Below are 21,287 nucleotides of genomic sequence, written 5' to 3' on the forward strand. Positions count from 1 at the left end.
GGTGCTGTCCACAAAGACTGAAAAGGGAGTCACAGTGGAATGCATGCAATTGCTAAAAAAACCTCCACAAAACTGAAACAGGTGTCCACCAAAATACATGCCAGGCAACAGTTAATGAGCAGGTCTAAGAGCAAAGGAAATAACAAAGCCTAGTTTCTTATGAATTTGTCCCCCATATTTGATTGTCTTTGGTGTATAGGAAGGTCACGGGTAAGTCCTCACTTAATTTTTTCCTGAAGTTGGGATATTTGGAAAATTTTTCTTCCATTAAAATTCTTTGCCATCTATTACAGCATGAACATAGCTTATCCCTAAAAAGGGTCTCTTTTCTCTGTCCAGCTGCCTGTGTTCACTGCTGACTATCAGACACAACAAGCACATAACCCTCATCTCCTAAGGAGGTCCTAAGCAGTCTAAATGTGTTCAAAGTAGCAGCGCGCTCAGATGAGTGCGAGGCCGCAAACCTCTACCAGCAGCTCCGCAAGGCTCCCTCCCTCGCACACGGGAGCACAGCAGCCACATGGCCATAGTCTTGCACCTGCACAACACGCTCTTTTCCACACCAGGCCAACCCAGCTGAATGAGTTAGAGATACAGTTCTGCCCACACAGATTTTTCTTAGGTACCAACAGAAAAGCATTGTACTGGGTACTTCTCTCTTTTGGACCAGACTTTGAATGTGCAATGTCCTTGCTTTGAACATGGCTAGATCTGTTGTTTGGGTTGTGTTTTTAACAGTTGCACGTTGTCAAGTGGGAAAGAACAATCTCTCATTAGCAGCATTGCAAGGAAAAAACTACAGGACGTGAACACTAAAGTAGTAATGTATACTTCCCAAAGCGATGCTTAAAAATGGTGCTAAAAGCCTCTCAGTAATGATGCTTATCACCATCTGCCATGCGAGGTTGCTATTATGCTATACTTAAGCTAATCTGTCTCCCAGATTCTGTTATGAGAATGCTAAAGTCTTATGAAAGTGGAGATTCCCATACTTGGGATCACTAGCACCTCAGTGCTGAGATCTCTGAATAATCTCTTATTTCCTAATGACCACTTGCATTTCAAAAAACAAAACAAAACAAAAAAACATTACCAGTGAGATAGCTTATGTGTGTTATTTACAATAATGCTCAGATTAATGCCCTATTACTTATGACTATCCGGAGTTACTAGAAACTGTACTCCTAGTAGGTGATGACACTGAATAACAGATAATACCCACGAACTCCAGAGAAGCATTTCCTTAAGGATTTTAAACGTAGGCTGAAGAAATTGAATCATAATACCTTGGAAGAAAAGGTTTGGTGATTTGGAAGATTAGTGGCAACATGATGGAGCTGGTTAACTGATCTCAGCAGTCAAGTGTACACTGGGATTTAGCTGGATTTATTCTTTTCTCAATTTTTTGCCAGTAGAACCTCATTAAAAAAAATCATCCTACATGAGAGAGACTATACCGTGCTGTCCTTGTTATGAGATCAGAATGCCCTATAGAATTTACTGCAAAATTGGTCATTGGTGCATTTGATCTAAAGAATTTTTGAAGATTAAGATAATGGAAGAAAGATGCTTATATATATATATATATTTAAGAATATATATATATTTGAGAAATCTAGCAAAAATCCTAACCACAGTAAGCAGAAAACTGATCCTGCCTAAGCCAGTTCTGAATCAGGTGTAGCACAAGCTCCATCCTCCCCAGCCCACAACTCGGGGACATGCAGGGAAGGAGAAGGCTCTCTAGAGCAGGCAGGAAGAGCTGGAGGCACAGCAGGGAGCCCAGGTTACAACAAGATGCCTGAGGATATAGGGCACAAATCTGTAGGCAACAGGGTTTCATTAGTTCCGCTGCTCATGGAATAGGCTTAAAAGCTTTGAAATTTATAAATCCAAAGCTTAAGAGCAGAAGACAAAGTACAAAATTCCAGATTTTTTTAATCATCTATATTAATAAAATTATCACAAATCACAGCATACAGCAAAATATCCCACCTTGCTCCCCACTGTCTTATGAGCATACAAATGAACATCTGTTTGCATGTTTTAACAATCCAGTGGTTGGTTACCAGACTATAAACCATTAAGACTATACACTTCACAGTTTCTAATTTGCATTTAAAAGAATCAAGCCTGTGAGGATAAATCTGTTAAAGGTCATTAGGAGCTTCAACAAATATATAGGTAAGTTAAGAGTTGAATTCTTCTTTCTTTTCTTTTCCAAACTGAATATGGGACATAGGTCACAATAAAAGAAGAAAAGGTAAATTTCTAATAAAAATAACAATTCCAGCTGCTCAGTTGATGAAATACTAATCTTTTTCTGAGAACACTTTCAGCAGCTGAATTCCTACAGAACTGAAAAAACAGATTACTTGCAGTTCTGCTTTCAGATTAGTGAGTTTTACTTTGCCCTGTAACAGGGCATTTATGTCTTATGGATCACTGACAACAACAGTCTATATACCTGGATGTTAATTCATTCTGACTAATGATTAGAGGGGTTCTGAATTACAGATTAAGACAAAATTTTACTGATAAAGCCTGATAACTGCTTCCTGTACAATAATGCCACCATTCCTGACACAGCAGCATGCATAATATATGCTTTGTGTCTTACCAGTTGTCCAGCTGGTCATAAAGCTTATAATATTCCAAAAAAGACACACACTCTCACGTATCAATCAACAGTGGTATTCTGAAAATACTATGGTTTTGAAGCATAAAAATATTTCTACAATTAAAATGTTGCAATGCAGAACATATTGCTAAATATGGGGAAAGTTAAATTGTCCAGTTTCATTATGCATACATAGCTGTGTGCATACATATGGCTTTGATCAGTCTATTGGAGTAGCTATTGCATAATTTTCAACATGATAACATGCATCTATAACTGATTATGACCTTCTCACAAAGTACAATACTGAGATTATATACATTTGTGGACTAAAAGCACTGATGTATATTATACTAAAGTAAATTATTGATTTTTCAGAAAATTCAGAGGCTGCACAGCCTCTGCAAAGCTGTGGAATTGGCTTTAGCAGTTGTAACCAACCGAAATTAGTTTTATGAAGAATGAGATAGAAAGCAGAAAACAAAAATTAAATTGAGTATTGCTTACTAGGAAAGCTCCAGGAACAGGACATATGTGTAAGTTTAGGCTATGGTCTTTCCAGAAGTGATCAATTAGACACAGCAAAAAAGTCTTGCTGTATAATTCAGTACCTCATTTTGCAATGTCTTGCAGTAACCTGAATTTTATCTGTAATTGTAAAGCAGACTTGTAGTCCCACAAGAAAAGCACAAAAACCAGCTCCAGGGCATCAGGTCTGACAAAGGTAGAGTCTATCACAGAACCACCTTCTGAGTGCCATCAGTCACATATAAGCAGAGCATGCTGGACTCCTGTGTACTGATTAGATACCTCCTATTATCTCACATGAATTTGTAGGTGATTTCTGCTTATAAAACATTGCTGATAGATCTACAGACTCGTGGATTTACCAGAAAACACAGAAAATCGAGACCATAAGAACAAATATTTTGGTGTAATAGGTGGACTGCCTAGAAAGTATGTTCTAACTATTCAGTCTGACATGCAAAAATCTGCATCCCCTACCAATGGCAAAAAAATAAGAGGGTGCAGGAAACAACACATTTTCCTGAGTGCAGTAATATAAAATAGTAATTTATTCTCTCTTCCAGTTCTGTTTTTAACAACTGAGCAGTCATTTAGTCCACTTTCCTGCTTAAAACTAGAAGAGGTATTCACCCATCATTCCTGAGAGATACTAGTCTAACACATTCTTAAAGATGTCCAATGATCAATCTATCAATGATCAACTCTATCTCCCCCAGTAATCTGTTCCAGTGCTTCAATATTCTTATCCTTAGAAACAGTTTTCTGCTTACCCCCATGTGTCTAACCTTAACCTGTGTTCCTGCAATTTAAGCCTGCTACTTCTTGTCCTACTCACCATGGACACACAAGTGTCATGACAAGGAAGCCAATACTGGCCGAAGCTTATAACCATTCCTCGCTATTTAGTCAGCCAGATCATTAAGGAAAACTCTGCAGAGACACAGACCCAGGGCAGACTTCTATGAAACTCTGCCTGATGTAACATGCCAGTTTGAAAACGAACTAACAATAATTACTCTCTGGGTAGTTACTCAACTCATTTTACATGTAGCCAAATATATTTCTACCTAGAACATAGCCTGTTTATGTAAATGTCATGTAAATATCATCAAAGCCTTTCTGAAGTCAAAATATGACATTTACTGCTTCTTCCTTATCCACAAGTACTATTACACTGTTGTAGAAAGAAAACAGATTAGATTTGTCAAAAACAAGCCACACCATACCATGTTAGCAGTTTTTCAACTGTTTCTTCCAGCTGCTTGCAAATAGTTTGTCTGATTATTTAAATTGATATGTCTATAATTCCCCAACTCCTTTTCTTCTCTTTTTAAAGTGAGACACTAAATATCTGTCCTTTTCTTTCAAGTCTTTGAATACTCTGCCATCCAGAAGTTATTTGAAGATAACCAGTAACAATTCACACACTAACAATTGGAAAACATCACATCTATTCTATGTTTTTCCTGTTTTAGGCTGTAATCTTACTTTGTTGCTCATTTCAATTGTGTTAGCTGTCTGGTTGCAAAACAACTGTTTTAAAAAAGGGTGATACGCAGTCATTTAACTTTTCAGCCTTCTAAGTGCTGTCAGTTTTTCCCCTCCATTGAATATTGGGCCAACATTTGGTGGATGCTGTCTTCTTTTTACTAACATCTTAATAGAATTATTTATTACCAAACAAAATGCATCTATCAGGAAATATCAACAATGCCTTGAACTTTCAGATTTTCAGATGAGAGCCCTCATGCTCATGTTACTCCTTTAGATTCATATTTAGTAATTGATCTACTTACTTTCTGTAGACTTCCCTCTTGCGTTTAACATAAGGATGATGAGGAGCTCAGTTTCACTAAATTGGACATTTAATACATCTCTTCTACTTTGTTTAGACTTTGGTGTTCTTTCCAGCTAAATCTTTTTTTTCTTTATACTTGCCTTCATGTGATTTTACCCACAAATCATCCAAGGTCACTGATATCCACCCTCTTGAAGTCCATTGGTTTTAATTTGCCCTTCTTTCTCCTTTCCCTTTAAACATTGTGTCTTTAGGACCATTTCAGTCACTCTCACTAAAAGTTGCCTTTTGTTTTCTCAGCTAATTCCTTTCAATCTGTAAGAATCAAATTTTTTAAAAAAATCTTTCCTCTACTTATTTTTTCCTCTTTTGCATTAAAAATACGGTCACTGGCAGATTTGTGTTTATATCCTGCTTTCCCAACTGTTGTCTATCTCCTGTTCATTATGCCATTACAAAATTTTCAGCTACATAGACACCACTGTCCAAGTCCTATGCTTTGGATAATTCTACTAGATCTCTTTAAAAAAAAGCTTAATTTACATGATCTTGCTGGTCTGGATCCATGTTTTAGGCAAGACATGGTTTATAGGTGTGGGGATATTGCTTAGTAGACCAGCTTCTATACTTTGACAAAGCAGGTGAACTTTTAGATGCACAAGATGGTCCAGTAGTGTAGTTGGTAGGTATCTTTATTTATAGTCAATAAAAGATAAGACTTTTATCAGCAGCCTTTTAAGTAGATATTACAATTGCAACACTACCACCATCAGTAGCGTACATCTTTTATTCAGAGATTTTCAGCAGCTGTAACATCTTCACATTCTAGAACTAGATGCAAGTGTGAGATACAAGCAAGTCCTCCTTGCCTTTCCTACCTTTCCCTCCTAACAAGCTACATTTTTTTAACATACCAGTTATATAAGTTATCCTGACAGGTCTTTTACAGCATTTAAATCAATCTTGACTGTGTACCAAGATTTCCAGTTCTGCTTGTTTATATCCCATACTTTTATCCCATTAGTATAAAGACACCTAAAGTATTTGATTAACTGCCTCACTTATCTTCCTCTGTCCCTCCTATGACCCTATATGAATAACCCTATTTCCTCTCCTCCTCCACCCACAGGTTTTAAGCCCTTATTTAAGTTGCTGTTATTTATATTTACCCCTGGGAATTGTCATCTACCATGTGTTGTTTAAAAGCCATGTGTTGTTAAATGGTCAAAATCACTGCTCTTCCTCTTCCCCTTCTTTTTGTATTAAGCATCATTTAACTTCTTGATTGTTTCCGCAACTTAGTATCTTTGTAAAGATAAAGAGAAGTATCAAAGAAGGTTCACCTTACATCAAATGCATGAGATGAAAGCATCAAATCAGACTCACTGAAAAATATTATCAGTTGAAATGAGAGAACTGCCTATAGTGCACCTTATTTTCCATATGTGTAAAGTTAGGATAATAACCTACTCTGAAAATACTCAGAAGTATGCAGTCGAAATGCAACATGTAGGAGTGGGGTACCATAATAAGAAAACTAACAACTTCAGACATGCAACAGAATATGGTAAAAATGCAAAGTTAGTTTTAAATCATTTATAAAATCAAAGGTACTGCAAAATGAAATATATGGTCTTTTTATTTTTCTCATTAATTAGCTGGTTCCTTAGCCATATTAAAAATAAAAAATAAAAAAATCAATCTTTACTTGCTAATCAAATATAACTTCTTCTATGAGTAGTATTATCTGAACGCATTCATGTACAACTGAATACAAACTCCTGCAGCTTTATAAGCATTTTAAGTTGATGATATTATTCCATGTTTTGGGAGACAGACTAATTCCTACTTGTGTCTGGATTTATGCAGCGCATAAACAAAAACGAAATAACAGCTATTGCTTTCCACGTATATGATTGTATTTGTTGACCTGGGAGAAAAACTAGCCACAAAAACCACAGATGAGACTGCTAGAAAACTGCACTGAATACAGTCAGTTGTGTGGCTTTTATCAGGCTATAGTCTAGTTTACTGTTCAGCCAGCCATATTTTCCATTATCCCATGATTGTTAGCAAAAGACAATAGCATAATGCAGATCATATAAAAGCAGTAACTTTGGCAATCCCAAAATTAGATTAGATTTCTCCTATGCATTTGATCTCAAAAGAAAAAAATTACATTACTGATTGGGAAACACAAAAGAGTTGTGGTAGCATGAGTAGGCCGTTTCTTCATAACAGACGGTTCTTGAGTTGCCTACCTGGAGGAACCAGGTTAAACACCAATATAAATTTTGAAATTTTGGTCATTCCCTAGTCACGTTGTCACATCTGCCTTTCTAATTTCTTGCACTCCATCATAAAATGGCCTATACTTCAACTGTTTTACTAATTAGAGAATTACATTATCCACCCTTGTTTTCAGAAAATCCTCTGCAAAAATACCAGAAGCTGTTTTTACCTTACTAGTCATGCACTAAAGACGGCTTTCCTTCTGTTTGTATTATCGTGTATCTTTTTCCATCTTATTTTCCTCAAGTAAAAAGGATTGTCCTAACCTTTAATTGCACTGTCTTAGTTGATAAGGCAGCAGATGGAGCAGCTTTGTGTCCTATTCAGCATTCTTCCTCCATACTCCGCAAAACAGCAGCCAAAGTATATGTCCCTCTTGCATCACTCTGGGTACATATTAATTACTTTGAAGGATTGGGTGTGTTGATTTTTGAGCGTTTTGTGGGTTTTTTTTGTGGTTTTTGTCTCCCCCAAACTCAAGCAGATACAGTTTCTCTTAATTTGGCAGTAAAGCTCCTGTTGTTCCTTTATATATCCTCTTTATCTAGGAAAAAATTACTGTAGATAGCAACCTTGCAATAATTTAAAAGAGAAGGAGGTACTAAGAAAAAAAAAAAAAAGAAGTATAGCTGAGGTTATAAAATCTAACTTAATGAGAATGTCCAGGACCGGCTGCAAATCTTCTGGAAAATATCCCCCCCACCGCACTCTCCAAAAAAGGAGAGAGTAAGGGGAGAGAAGCTGAAGCAAAGAAAGTGGCAGCACTAACCAATATAAAATGAAGCAACTGAAATCAAACTGATGGATACAATTGGCAATGAAATGCATTAAAAGTTTGTAAAGTTTATCCAAGTGTCTCTACTAGTTGAAACTAGTATGCGGATGTATGTCATTTACACCAGTGCAACTCTAAAGCAGCTTAAAAGGAAAGTTCATAACTTTCTTACTTATGCTCTTTGCATTGTCAGTTATTTAAGTTTCTAACTGGTAGAGAAGGCAAAGAGGCATTACTGCTTTCTTAATTTGAGGTAATTTACAATAATATAAGAAACAAAATTTCTCTTATTGCATGTCAGCTACGTTTTACCTACAAACTACAGCTTTCTTCCAATGTCTTGTGGGACTCTTCTTCATGAAAATGTACAGAAAAGGACAAACAGCTTAGTGATTTACATCTTGCTCACCATCTCTGCAGGAAAGATAATATAATTAAACCGCAAGATTTGTTATTTAACTGTTTTAAGACAGAAGTCACATTGTATTCCCCTTCTTTCCAGTTTTTCTCATGAGGTTCATTCATACCCGCTCTTTGCTGCCATCTCTATACTGCTGTTATTTTCTTTATCTAGCTAGGGGTCCTGAATAGTTTAGTTTCTTCCAGGACAGCTTCCTGACTCTTCAAATAACCTTAACTAAGATGCTGCCATTCCTCCTTCCTCTTAATCTCTCTCATCTACCAAGATACCTCTGCTGCTCTATAGAAGCACCACTATCGCTAATTCTTATCAGTAATTGGCAAAAACAAACAAACAAAAACAAGGAAAAGATATCATGATGGCCCCCGGACTGCAAGTCCACTCATGTATGATCCTTCATTCATCTCTTCCTCCCACTCTCCTCAATTCAAACGATGGCACCCAAAACCAAGCCAAAAAGTGCGATCACCCTCTCTCAATGACAAAGAAATTTTGGTCCTTGCTTTGTGTGGAGGCATCTGCAAACATGCAACACAGAGGACTTTGATTTGCCCCATTCACTCCAGCAGTTGTGTAAATTTCACTGTGCGCTTTCTTTACTTGATCTTATTTTCAGCACTTCTTTCACGCTATCCCACATTTTGATGTGACCAACCTACATTCTTTGCAACACTTCCTCTGCAATACCTTTGAACACCTTATATATAAGCCAATAGTTATTTCACCAACATCTTTTTATCTATATATTTTTTTTTGAGCAGTAATTCTTCAATCATGAGCTGTTTCTGCATTATTCTGCATTAACTATTTAAAACGCGCCTGCTCCCAGATAAAGTATGGGAAGGTTTCTCACCATTCCCAGTGTATTATACACACAATCATGTAAAGGAAGTAACTGAACTCTCTTCAATGCATTGCTTCACTAACACTTTGAGAAGAAAATATTTAAATACTATTTTTTTCCAGTACATTAGACACACTAAGTCCTTTCTACTTCACAATCCTTCAAATCCTTTTCATTTTTTCATTAAAAAGGAAGAAAAGAGAAGAACTTAAACCCTTGCACAAGCTATGAACATGTGCATAGAAAACAGGAGGGAAGGGAAATAATTAACAAGTGAGAATTGCTATGAAGGTCCATCTAACTAAACAGCTTATAGGAAAACCTGCAAGGTTTAAGACTGATCCACACAGATTAAAAGCAAAATGTTAATGCCTACAGAAGTAGAAGACAAAAAGGCCTATGTAAGTTGTCATTATTAAAATGCCTTAGGCAAACTTTCTTATGGTAATTCAAACTGAAAAGGTTAAAACCTTAAATGGTATTATGTTCAGTCTGTATGCAGTGCTTCCATACAATGAAAGAACATCATACAACTTGTTCTTGTAGTAACACTAACTGTTGCTATGTGACCCGTTAACTCCAAGATTTAAGGGAAAAGCCTAAAGAGAAACATGGCACAAAGTACTTAAGCTTCAGGCAATGCTCAATTTTCTAACAGTCTGGAAATGAGAGCACAAAACCACCACGTTTTCTAAGAAACCCAGCAGTTACATATGTGCACTCTAAGCAACAGATGCTACATCAGAGTCGAGATGCTCTCAAAAGACTGGGTTTATGAAATAGTAATTTATCTTTCAGAATTTCAGTTTCACTGAGTTGCAAACGCAAGCTGAGTTGGCAGATTCTTTACAAGCTCTTGTGCTTGTTCTAATCAAAATATTGTTTCTTTCCTCACCCATGAATTGATATCATTTTCAGTCTGTGTCCTACCTCTATCACATTTGAGTTTAAAATAAATCATGTTACTGAATAGTTAGAACGTAAACAAATGTTATATTTACTAGAAATCTCTGTAATGTAAATGATGTAAATATGTAAATACTTATAAATTAACAACAGACCCATACCACACAAAAGTGAAAGGCAGCATAGAAATTGTATTCATAATTACTCGAACTGTTGTAAGTTAAATTTAAGACAAGAAGTATTTTACCACACATTATTACACTATAGTTGTTTACAGCTTCAAAGTATATCACCACACAGGAGACAGTATCAAAGTTCGGTGCAATAGATTTCTTTCTGTACTGTTCCTTATTTATTTTATACAGACTGTCTTGTTCACCATTTTTCTTCATCAGATCTCAACAGATCTTTTGATCTTGCAGATATCAGCTTATATCTGGTTGTTTCCTACAAAGAGTGGTAAAAGACTTTGTGCTGTGAAGGCTGTCTGTTATCTTTAATATTTTGTCTCTCACTACACAATCATGAAGTTTAAGCTTCCACTGTATGAATATTAATCTAACAGGGAGCTAAAGACAAAAGAATAGTCCAGTTTTTCTGATGAAATCCATAGGAATTATGCTGTTTTTGTAAACCTTTTTTAATTAAAAAAGTACCTCAGCCACTTGTTGTTGAAGGTAGGTATTTTTGGCACAAAGTTTCTTCATCAGGAGATATTCAAAGCAAATTATAATTCTACTATTACGGTTGAGTATATAATACTGGCAGGATAAAAAGGAGCATGTGCTCCTTAAGACCATCAAACTCAGGCATGGCAAAACTTAAGTTTTTTGAAAAGCAGAAAGAGACTTAAGACTTTCATGAATCTACCCTTAAACCACACAGAATTGAGAGCCTGGCTTTCCAACATTCACCTTCAAGTGGAATTTCAAAATGAGACTTGCAGAACATTACATGTGAAAGACCACCAAGAACAAACTTTTTAAAAGGATGCTGTAACCCCCCAAGAGGAATAGGATTTAGAAGGCAACTTCAGCTGTCTCCTTGTATTTAATTCTCAAGTAGGAAATTCCTAGCCTTGAACCTTTTTCTAGCATTTACAGCCTAAAACTTTTTTTTTTTTTTTTTTTAATACATGAAGAAGGAGGATGTAGTAGTGACTCTTTTTGGAAATAACTGCATGCAGCGCTTCTGTACAACAAGAGAAAGCAACCAATTTACTCTTCCAGAGAAACTAAATATTGCCATGTCACTACACAAATCTAAGAGAAAAGTTCAAAAGTAAAATACTTAAACTTGAGGCAAAAATCAGCTTTCTAAAACACTGTAGAGGACAGTATGGGAATAATTACCTTCTATGAAAACTCACCAATTATCTGCAATCAGTAAAAGCCAATGCAATGAGAGCAAGCAGTTCTCAGAAAAAGGATTTTTCCATCCCATTTGTATAACTTTTACCACCTTGGATTGAAAATAATATCTCTACAGCCCTTGGAACAGCAATCAAATCTAATTCTCCCAGGAGAAAAGTGGCACATTCTTCCATTTCCTCTACTTTAATGAGGCATAGTAGTACAGTTTCAAGAGAAAGAACAGAACTTTCACAACCTTCCTTCACCTGTCTCTTGGAAAGCAGAAATAAAGTAGAATCCTCCCTTGCTAGAGCCTTGCTTGCACTTCTTCTCTGGCAGGCCGTAGGTGCCAAAATCTTGAACAACTCATGGAAAAGCATCAATAGCCTGATGTCAACAAAAAGGCACCTACCAGAAACAAGACTTCTCCCTTCTGAGCTTGCTTTTAACTGAAAATGGTTATGACTACTATTACATGCAGAATTCAGTCTTGCACCAGGTCAAGCTCCTCTGGGCTACATCTAGCTTCTGGATTCTGGTCAAGCATAAGTGAAAGAAGTAGGAATAGACAAAATTCTGGGAAAGTACAGAAGCAGAATGTTAAGTATTTACACATTTAAAATGTTGCTAACAAAATTTCCCTCTGGCTAGAGAAAATTTAATTTAGCTATGGGAGTTTTTAATATCATGTTCTTAGGTGCGACCTCTGATGAAATACTAACAAGTTGGAATTATTTAGCTTAACGAAGAGACAAAAAAGAATATAACAGCATCCAAATATGTAAAAGGCTGTCCTAAAGAGGAAAGAAATAATGTCCCTGGAGAACACCGTAAGTACTAACAAGCCTAGATTATAGCAAGAAAAATTCAGGTTGTATGGAAATTTTTCTGACAGTAAGGATCATGAAGCGTAAGAGCAGATAAACAAGCATTTCTCAAAAACAGACTTACTGGCTTCTATCTGCGGCAAGGATATGGACTTGATTTTCTGAGGTCCGCTACAACCCCTTCTCTCTAGGTGGAAATTAGTCACTCACATATTTGAACTTTACATGCAGTAAATGAGTAAACACGCTATGAAGTTTAATACCTTTTTTCTTTAAAAGGTTTTGTAAATTCATTTATTATGCATTCAGATCTTTCTTCCCATGAAACAGGACATAGTTAGTCCTTGGCTTTGCTTCTACCATTTACAGCTCTATGAAATTAGAGAGTGTGACAAGATCCACGTTCTGTATTAGCTTTTAACTGTTGCAAATCTACAGCTATCAAAATTGTACTAGAGCTGCAGAGGGAAGGGCTGTGTAGCAGTCCTTTCCAGAAGGAAGCAGAGGACTGGACAAAAAGATGCAGATCACTTCCAGACAGTCTGAGACTTGGGTGTGAAAAGTCAAGGTATTTCTTTTCTATAAAAGATTAATACTGAATTACTAATGTCTTACAGAATAAATTGGTAAAAAGCCCAGCAGTTTTCCAGTTCGCAGTAGCCTGAGCTCAGATATCTGTAATTTTCTCCAATGTGTTGCCCTCAGAATATCTTCTATTTCAACCCCTCATAAGCTCATGGTAAAAAGGGTCTTTTACTAAATGCATTTCATAAAAAGAAAGGAAGCAAAGAAAGAAAGGAAAATAAAGAAAGACGTATAGCCTGAATACCACATGCTGCCACCTCAACTCCAGAGTAAAATTAATATTACTATTTTCACAGCTGTCACAGAATTTTGGGTGCCAATAAAACCATCAGAAATCATGTCCTTTTCATGCTTCTGCCAGGTGCTAACAGCACCAGATGCATGCTCTGTGGTTAATTCACTAGTGAGAACAACTCAAAGTTTGTAAAGCATCAAAGACTAACCCCTTCTGCTTTCATGAAAGCCGAGATACTCTAGTCTCTTGCCTCAGCCATTAAAGTGGATGTGAATCTTCCTATTAGCTAATGACAGTATGAAAGTAAATGGTAAATAAATAAATAAAGAGAAAAAGAAAATAAAAGCAGAAATGAAAGCAACTGCGGAGGAACTGGCCATTTCCTTTACAGATTTACTCCAAAAAACAGTTTATACAGTTAACAGTAAGCTACTCCTAACAGTGAAAAGCTCAGTAATTAACTGCTCAATAAAGTCTACACAATCCACAATAATTTTAATTATATTACTTACTTCAAAGAACATACAAGGAGTTCCAAAAAGAACAGCTTCTTCACACTTCATCTGATTATTTATCGTATACAACCAATTTTCTAAATCCCTTCCGTCATTTATGCTCGATAAATGGCAAGAAAAAATGGCATTTCAGTACTGTACATTTAAAGTCCCTGAACAACTATCACAGAACATTTGCTGAACAAACTTGTGTTTTTCTATGCTGTCAAACAAGCAACCTGGAACTTGAAATAAAACTTTTTCCCCTTAACTTTTACACAAAGGTAAAATCTCACCCAAACATCTGCAATTTGCAACTTTCTGATGATACATCAGCCCTGGGGGAAAGGAGGGAGGGAGAAAGAAAGAAAGAAAAAATTAAGTAGCATGGAAAGCCCAAACAGCAAGGGTGGGGGGAGAAAATGTCTGTTAGCACGGATTCACAATCCTAGTTTTTTTACTCCAAGTTCTGCTGTTTGTAAGATTTCAATTATATTGCCAACCATGAAACACCAGAGGCTCAGTCCTGCAAAGTTTTATATACTAATTGCAAAATTCCCCCCCAAAAGCTAAAAGTAACTTTATATACATAGCATAGCACCTATTGGCACAAAAACTGTTGTACTTTAATGCCATCCAAACCAATGACTCAAACAAGAAGGCTTTCAAGTCTAATCAATATAAACGCCTGCTTCATTCTTGCAGTCAGCATAAACCTTAGGTGACCTCACACATTTTACAATCAAGTGTACAGATTGTTGTATATTCTACACAACTACAGAACTGCTTTACTTTCTATCACTTAACATTATTGGTCATGTTCCATTAGAATGCAAATTTCTTGTGTACTCAAACACACAGTAACTATACCGGAGCTATTAAGCAGACAGCTTTACAGAGCACTAGCATGTGTTCCTGCAACGTGGAAAGAAGCTGCAATCTCCAATGTTTCTTTATCATCATTATTTTAAAGTTTTGGTGTGGCCACCTTTTTTTTAGCTAGCTGCCTGGGTTTTTTCTTTTTAAAAATGAGTGGCTAAGATAAAGAGCTAAAAATAGAGGAAAAAGAAAGCTGGGCTTGTCCAGAAATCTTAGAAAGAAGCCATGATACTGGATTTACCACCAGTCTGCATTGAAGAAGAAATAAATATTTGTGTCTTTCCTGAAGAAGGACAATTCTGTTCTGTGGCATTGCTTCTGCTATATTGATTTTTGCTAAAGAAGATATAACATCAACTCAAGAAAACTTCTGTTAATTTCTTACACAATCACAAATGTGTTCAGCAGCTTTTTTCTTTCTTTTTTTTCCTCCTCTCTTTCCTTGGGTGGAGCTACTGATCTTACTGATGAGGGATAGTTACTTGTAGATTCCTTTTTGCCAGTATAAATCTTAGAGCAGGCCATCCTACACTACAGTAATTGTACAGATATATTCTATTACTAAAATTTTGGGTCACTACACAAGTAAAAAAGCACTTGAACATAAGTGACCCAAGATACAGAATATAAGAAACAAGTATGTACAAAATCTCACAAGATTTTAAATTTATTGTGAAGACATCCACAAGAAAGCATTACACAAAACTCAAATTTTGTACTAGACCAAAGCACTAAGAGTGAGTTTAGTGCAAGCTTAACTACATTATGTTATTTAGGAGACAGCTGTTCTAAATTCTCTGAAACTGACTCAAACTCTGGCAGTGGATGTCTTTCAAACTAAGAGCTATAGCTGGAAAAGAAATTGACTATGCAATGAAAACTAGTTCTACACTTCTAATGCAGTTCACTATCTGGGCTGTGAATTAATCAAGCTCTGCCTTTCTTCACTAATCCTAATTGTAGCACAACACATGGGAGAAGTGTCTTCTCCCACTCCCTACTGTCTTAAGCTAAAGTCATCTCTTTTTTCTGTAAAGCATAAACAGAAATCATAAGGGTGAGTGTCTTTACAGCTTAGTTTACATGAATTTCTGCATTATCCATGGTTTTGCTTTATCAGAATTCCTCTTTTCTTGTATAATTGATATCTACCTGTATTTCTACCAGTCACTAGAAGTATAAACATGCTGCAACAAAACTGAAAACAACTCACACCCACAACACCAAAGGTAATATGGCAGAAATTGGGTTATTCTGGTTTTGCTTTTTCTATCTAAATAAATAAGAATAATATAATAGATTTTTGTCAACTAAATTTCAGTGTAATGCATTTCTCCCCTGTACTTTTAGAATCTGAAATATTCTTTGCAGCTTCCTTTATACTTTCTGCTTTGCTTTTACCTAAAGCTCAAACTTGAGCTTCAGCATTCTCCCTTATGATTAAGGCTGCTCCTCTCTGCTCCAGAACTGCAGGTCTGGAGAAAAGCGCTTCAGGACTGGTGCCATGAGTAGCAACTCCTTTTCTCAGCTGTCAGTGCAGCAACAAATGCTTGTTAAATACATTTGTATGTAGCAGTTCATCCAGCTCTTCAAATCTACAGACCTGTCCCTAAAATGATTAGGGCAGTTTAATATTATAAATACACGAAAAATTTTTGAAGAGAGACATTCAAATAGGAGGAGAAAAGCCTTAACTCTCTGGATAATTACTTGCTTATGTATCACTATGACCACCAGGACTGCAGAAAACCTAAAGAATATCTTTTTCATAAAAAGATACACTGCTTTGACTAATGAACATGATATCGCTTATAAACTAGCACGTTACAAGGCATCTAAAAGTTTCTTTCTTACTATTTCTAGGACAATTGGAACAAAAATAGAATAGTGTAATCTTGTTTAGTACTTATAAAGAGAAGTCTTTCCATTTTAGGCCATGAATACGTAGCTCAGCCTGGAGCAGCCGTGCAAAGCAGAGTAAGAATTTGTGATAGTGTCTTTAAAGAAAGACACTCGTCTATTGAATAAGGAAAACTAAAATAAAGTAACATGAATGGAGCATTGAGATGAGCGTTCTATGCCGTTTCAGTGTCTTTACAAAATATGAAAGACAATCAGCTGACTGTATGTCTTCCTAGAACTCATTTCACATTACAACAGCTTGCATTTAACAGAATGTATATATAAATACACCAGACTAGAATACTATAGGGCTTAGTGATGAGTCTTAGGAAACATGAAAAACATTTTTTCTGTGCTTCATATTTTAACAAAATTACATTAACAAATGATTAAGGTATTTGGGGGCAGGGGTAGTTAAGTTCCTCATGTCTGTAGAACAGTGATTGTATCATACAGGCAGCAGAACAAGCTCATGGTACTGCTGTCAACAGCCATCTCCTGGTCCCCTGTCACAGTGCTGAAAACCTATATTCCCAGTACAGCACCTTGTCTCTAGCACCTCATCTTCCTTAAATCTGAAACATGAGGATGAAGGCTAGCTACAACAGCTGCTTTCAAAAACAGATCAGGGTAGGTGGGCAGCAAGGGAATCACAGGATTCACCTGAGAAAACCCTCGAATTCTCCTTGACTGAAGCTGTTGAACTACAGTCTAAGTATTTTCAGAGTAACAGGAGAAGTTCACAATCGCTGCTGCAAAATCTGAGTAAGGAAAGACTAATGCCAAATGTTTTGTCATGTTATTTTTCCAGTAAAAACCCACAAACCTTGTACAAGAAACTAAATACTAAAACAGCCAATCATTAAAGTATTCATAAAAATTAATTTCATCTAGAAAGCTGACTTAGAGTCACCTTCTGTATCTCTATAGTGCATTTCATCTGAAGCCATACACCTAGCTCCTATTCTTTGGAACAAGGCAACCATGTTTAAAGCAGAACCAGAATTCAGGCTCTTAGAGAGAACTTGGCCATAATAATTAGTAAGATTTCTTTGTAACAGACTTTTAAACATAAATGGGCTTTTATAAATTAGATTAATCCTCTTCCATGATTTTAAAAGTCTGCCTAAAGCTAGATAGCTAGTCTGCTATTCTGCTTATAGACACTTAATTTCATCCTGTTTTCAGTCATTAGAAGTTGACAGGGCTTAAGACATCTCAAATTAGGACCTTAATAGCTGCTAGAAGTTGCATCTTCATTTAGCAACAAACAAACAAAAAAATCCAGAATTAGTCTTGGTTTAGTCTATTTGTGGTATTTTAAAGACACTATACTGAGAACAATGGTAGACTTGCATCCTGTTTATTCACCAGGCAAGAACAAAGCAGTCATCAGAACTGTAAGGCTCTTTTACACCACCTTGCCAATATGATCAAGCACTACAGTTCAACCCCAGTGGTTGCTTACCAAGCCCCTGCCTTGGTAGTCAGAAGAGGGGGAAAAAAAAGAAAAACTGACAGGGCTTTTTATACCACAGACACAGTCCCATTATTCAGGCACCACAAAAAGGTAAGTCACCATGCAATAATAGAGAACCTTGGTTTAACTAACACCAAAAGAAACTTTCATACTAGCAACACAATCAGTTGAAGCTGTATTGCTAGAGACAAGCCTTGTGCTTTCTGAATCTTCCTTCACCCAAAAGAATAAGCTTCTGATAGATGAGCACTTATGAATGCTGTGCTCAGGAAGGCAGATTCTCCTAAGTGACCTTTGTATATACACGCTTACACACATACTCAGTATGACTAGAGAAGAGAAAAAAAAAAAAAAAGGAGGGGGAGGAAAGAGAGCCCTCTTGATAAACTTCTGATTCACTGAACACTTCAGAGTGCCCGTAAATAGTGGATTTTTAGTATTTTTAGATTTTAAATAGATTATTAGTATAATCCATACATATTTGCAAGAAGTAACATAAGAAGTTAATTAAGAGTTACTTTCCTACCACATATTTTTAGACAAACATAAAACTGATGTGCTGGATCAGACCCAGAGATCCATTAGTCCAGCTTCCTGTTCAACAGAAACCAGTATTGGAAGCTTTTGTGAGGGTCCCGAAATGTCCATTTCAGGTCTCTGAAGGAAAACTGCCCTATTTCTATCACAGCTGAAGGCCACTGATTAGATACCTTCCACTCTGAAGTCTGTTACTTTAAACTCCTTCTAAAATGCAGGTACAACTGAGGATACTACTACATGAATGTAAATAAATTCACTATTAGTATTAAATTGTTTAAAAAAGTAAATATTTATTTAGGTCAGCTACGAGGACAAAGTTAGATTTTTCCATGGACAGTCTACAAGCTCTGAGAGCAATCCATAGAGATAACAAGTCATGATTCTGCAAAACAAGCGTATTTTAAACTGTCTGTATTGTAGACTCTTTGGAAGGAAGAGCCTAAATAGAAGCCAGCCTTTTTTGTTTGGGTTTTATTTTGGTTAGGTTTGTTTGTTTTTTACCTTTTAAATGCTTCAGCAGGGTTCCTCTCGCATTCCCCAGGCTGCAAGAGACTTTGAATAGCAGGATCTCTTAGTTTGTCCTCATATCCCTGGATCAGTCCACTGCGGCAGATTTGTGCAACTAAGCCTCTAATAAACCCTCCAACACACAGAGTGTCAGAGTCTTGGGCCCTGCAGAAATGGAAGGCTAGAGCTTGACGATGTAAGCCTCTTTGTAGGTTTGCAGGTGAGCTTGGCCACAGTAACTCAGTACAGAGGGCCGTCTTCCCACTACCGGGCCCTCCTACCAACAATACACCCCAGGCAGCTCCTTTCCCAGAGACAACACCAGTATTATTCCCAGAATTTGCTACAAGAGATGGTTTGTTGGCAGTACTACTGCTGCAGTTAGCTTTCTCCTGGAGGCAGTGCTGAAGCTTGTGGAAAACCCACTCCCTACAGTAAAACTGCTTTCCTTGCAGCAAGCTGGTTTGAGCCATTTTATAAAGCTTCTTCTCTTGAATTTGTCATAAGCAGCAATACACCTTCAACATCTTGAAGAATGGAAATACAGATTCATCTTGCACAGAAAGTCTTCTGCACATAACTTGCCAGAGACTAAGGTAATCTGTTAACTTTTCTCATAAAACTTATCAGCCTCTTCGCAGGATAGGTGTCACTCCATTTGGATGCTTTATTATGATTAGCATTACACATCACAGTTCAGCTGACATCATGAAGCAGTCTGATACCAATGCTCAATAATACTTCTCATACAGCTCAAAAGTTCATACAGCTCCATGACTACATGTGTTGTTTATGTAGTTGTGTGTGTTCCCAGTATACAGGGGAGACAATACATCTGGAAAAAATGAGGGAAAGCCAACTTTTCAGTGTACACTAAATGCCTTTCAACTCTAGGCATTAATCTCTCTGGATAAAAATCCAGAAAAAGCTGTCCACAATAAAGTGTTCCTTCTGGGAATTTTACAGAGAAAGTGATTTTTCTTCAGGAGTATTATATACGCATCACAAACATGTGGATAGGTACCACTCACTAAGAAATGGTCAATTTAGACAGTGAGCTATGCAGACTCCATTCATCTGGGCAAGTGCCCAGGAAGTGCTTCAGATTACGGTTTCTTAAGTGGTATAGATGACGGGGGGGGAAAATGTTTACAACTTCTTATTTCAATACATTCATAACCGTCTTCTTCAGGAACCTGGATTCTTACTGAACCTGTTTTCAGGTATCTTAATCGCAAGATGTCAGAAGAGACAACATCTTCCCCTAGAGCTCTGAAATAAAGAAGACAGCACTTTTAACCCTACATGCAAGACATAATTCAGTCATTTGCTAATGCAGACAACAAAGAGTAAAGTCAAGGGCTCTTATTCATTATTTTTCCCTATACTATGAAACTAAATTAATCTTAAACATTTTTTAAGGATTTTGGTATAAGCTGCAATTAGCCACATATTAAAAATATAACAAAAACAACAAACATATGAAAGTGGCCTCAGAACCACAGAGGGTACAAGCCTTGCATTTTCTCTTGACAAGAACTGAGTATATCCCATTATCTTAGAGATATTCCCTCTAACAAGGTTTCATCACTGAAATCTCTCTTTACTCAATTTTTCTACAGCTAGCTTCATTTTTTTTTTTGAAGTTTATTTTACATTCGAGAGCTGCCTACAGCTCTTTGCACACTTCTTTGTTCACGACTCGTATGCATTAGGACACACTGCAGACTCGAGAGCCACAGTTTAATACACTCACCCAGCCGCCGACACCTCACACACTGCCGGTGTGCTTGTCACCCGCTGACTGCCGTTTCGACACCCCCGCCCGCCCCCCAAAACAAAACCCTTTATCCTGGGCTTCGCTTTAGCCACCCTCCTACAGTTTCTTTCAGCCGAGACACGCACACGGCTCAAAAGTGACTTCAGCAACATTCTCGCAGCCCGATCGTGCCCGCTTGAAAAACCCTCAAGTCAAGCGAGCAGCTGGGAAGCTCCCCCCGCCCTTCATCTACCTCTTACAGCCACGGCGCTGAGCACACACGCCCTGTCCCCCGCTCCCCTCCCCCAGCGCGCATACACACCCGGCTCCACACAAAGATCCCAGCCACAGCACCCCCGCCGCGGGCGAGGCAGCCGGGCCCCGCGGCGCTGCGCCCCGCTGCCAGCCCGGCGCCCCCCGCCCCCGCCCGGGTGTCACCCCCCTGCCCACCTCAGGCGGCGCGCGGGGCGGTAGGTACAGCCCGCCCCGCCCGCGCCGCAACGGCCGCGCGCCGCCAACTGCCCCAACGGCCGCCAACTGCCC

General features: G+C 37.5%; 1 protein-coding gene across 1 annotated transcript in view; it reads right to left on the bottom strand.

Annotated features, from left to right (window-relative positions):
- The window catches only part of ANKRD50 (ankyrin repeat domain containing 50), a 40,828-nt gene extending 21,361 nt beyond the window's left edge, over positions 1–19,467 (bottom strand). The window contains exon 1 of the mRNA XM_013951746.2: positions 18,980–19,467. Coding sequence (XP_013807200.2) covers positions 18,980–19,458 — 479 coding nt within the window. The 5' untranslated portion in view covers positions 19,459–19,467. The remainder of the gene's footprint in view (positions 1–18,979) is intronic.
- Between the last annotated feature and the right edge of the window lie 1,820 nt (positions 19,468–21,287).

Source organism: Apteryx mantelli, chromosome 5 (assembly GCF_036417845.1).
Source record: "Apteryx mantelli isolate bAptMan1 chromosome 5, bAptMan1.hap1, whole genome shotgun sequence".
In the NCBI taxonomy this organism is placed as follows: Eukaryota; Metazoa; Chordata; class Aves; order Apterygiformes; family Apterygidae; genus Apteryx; species Apteryx mantelli.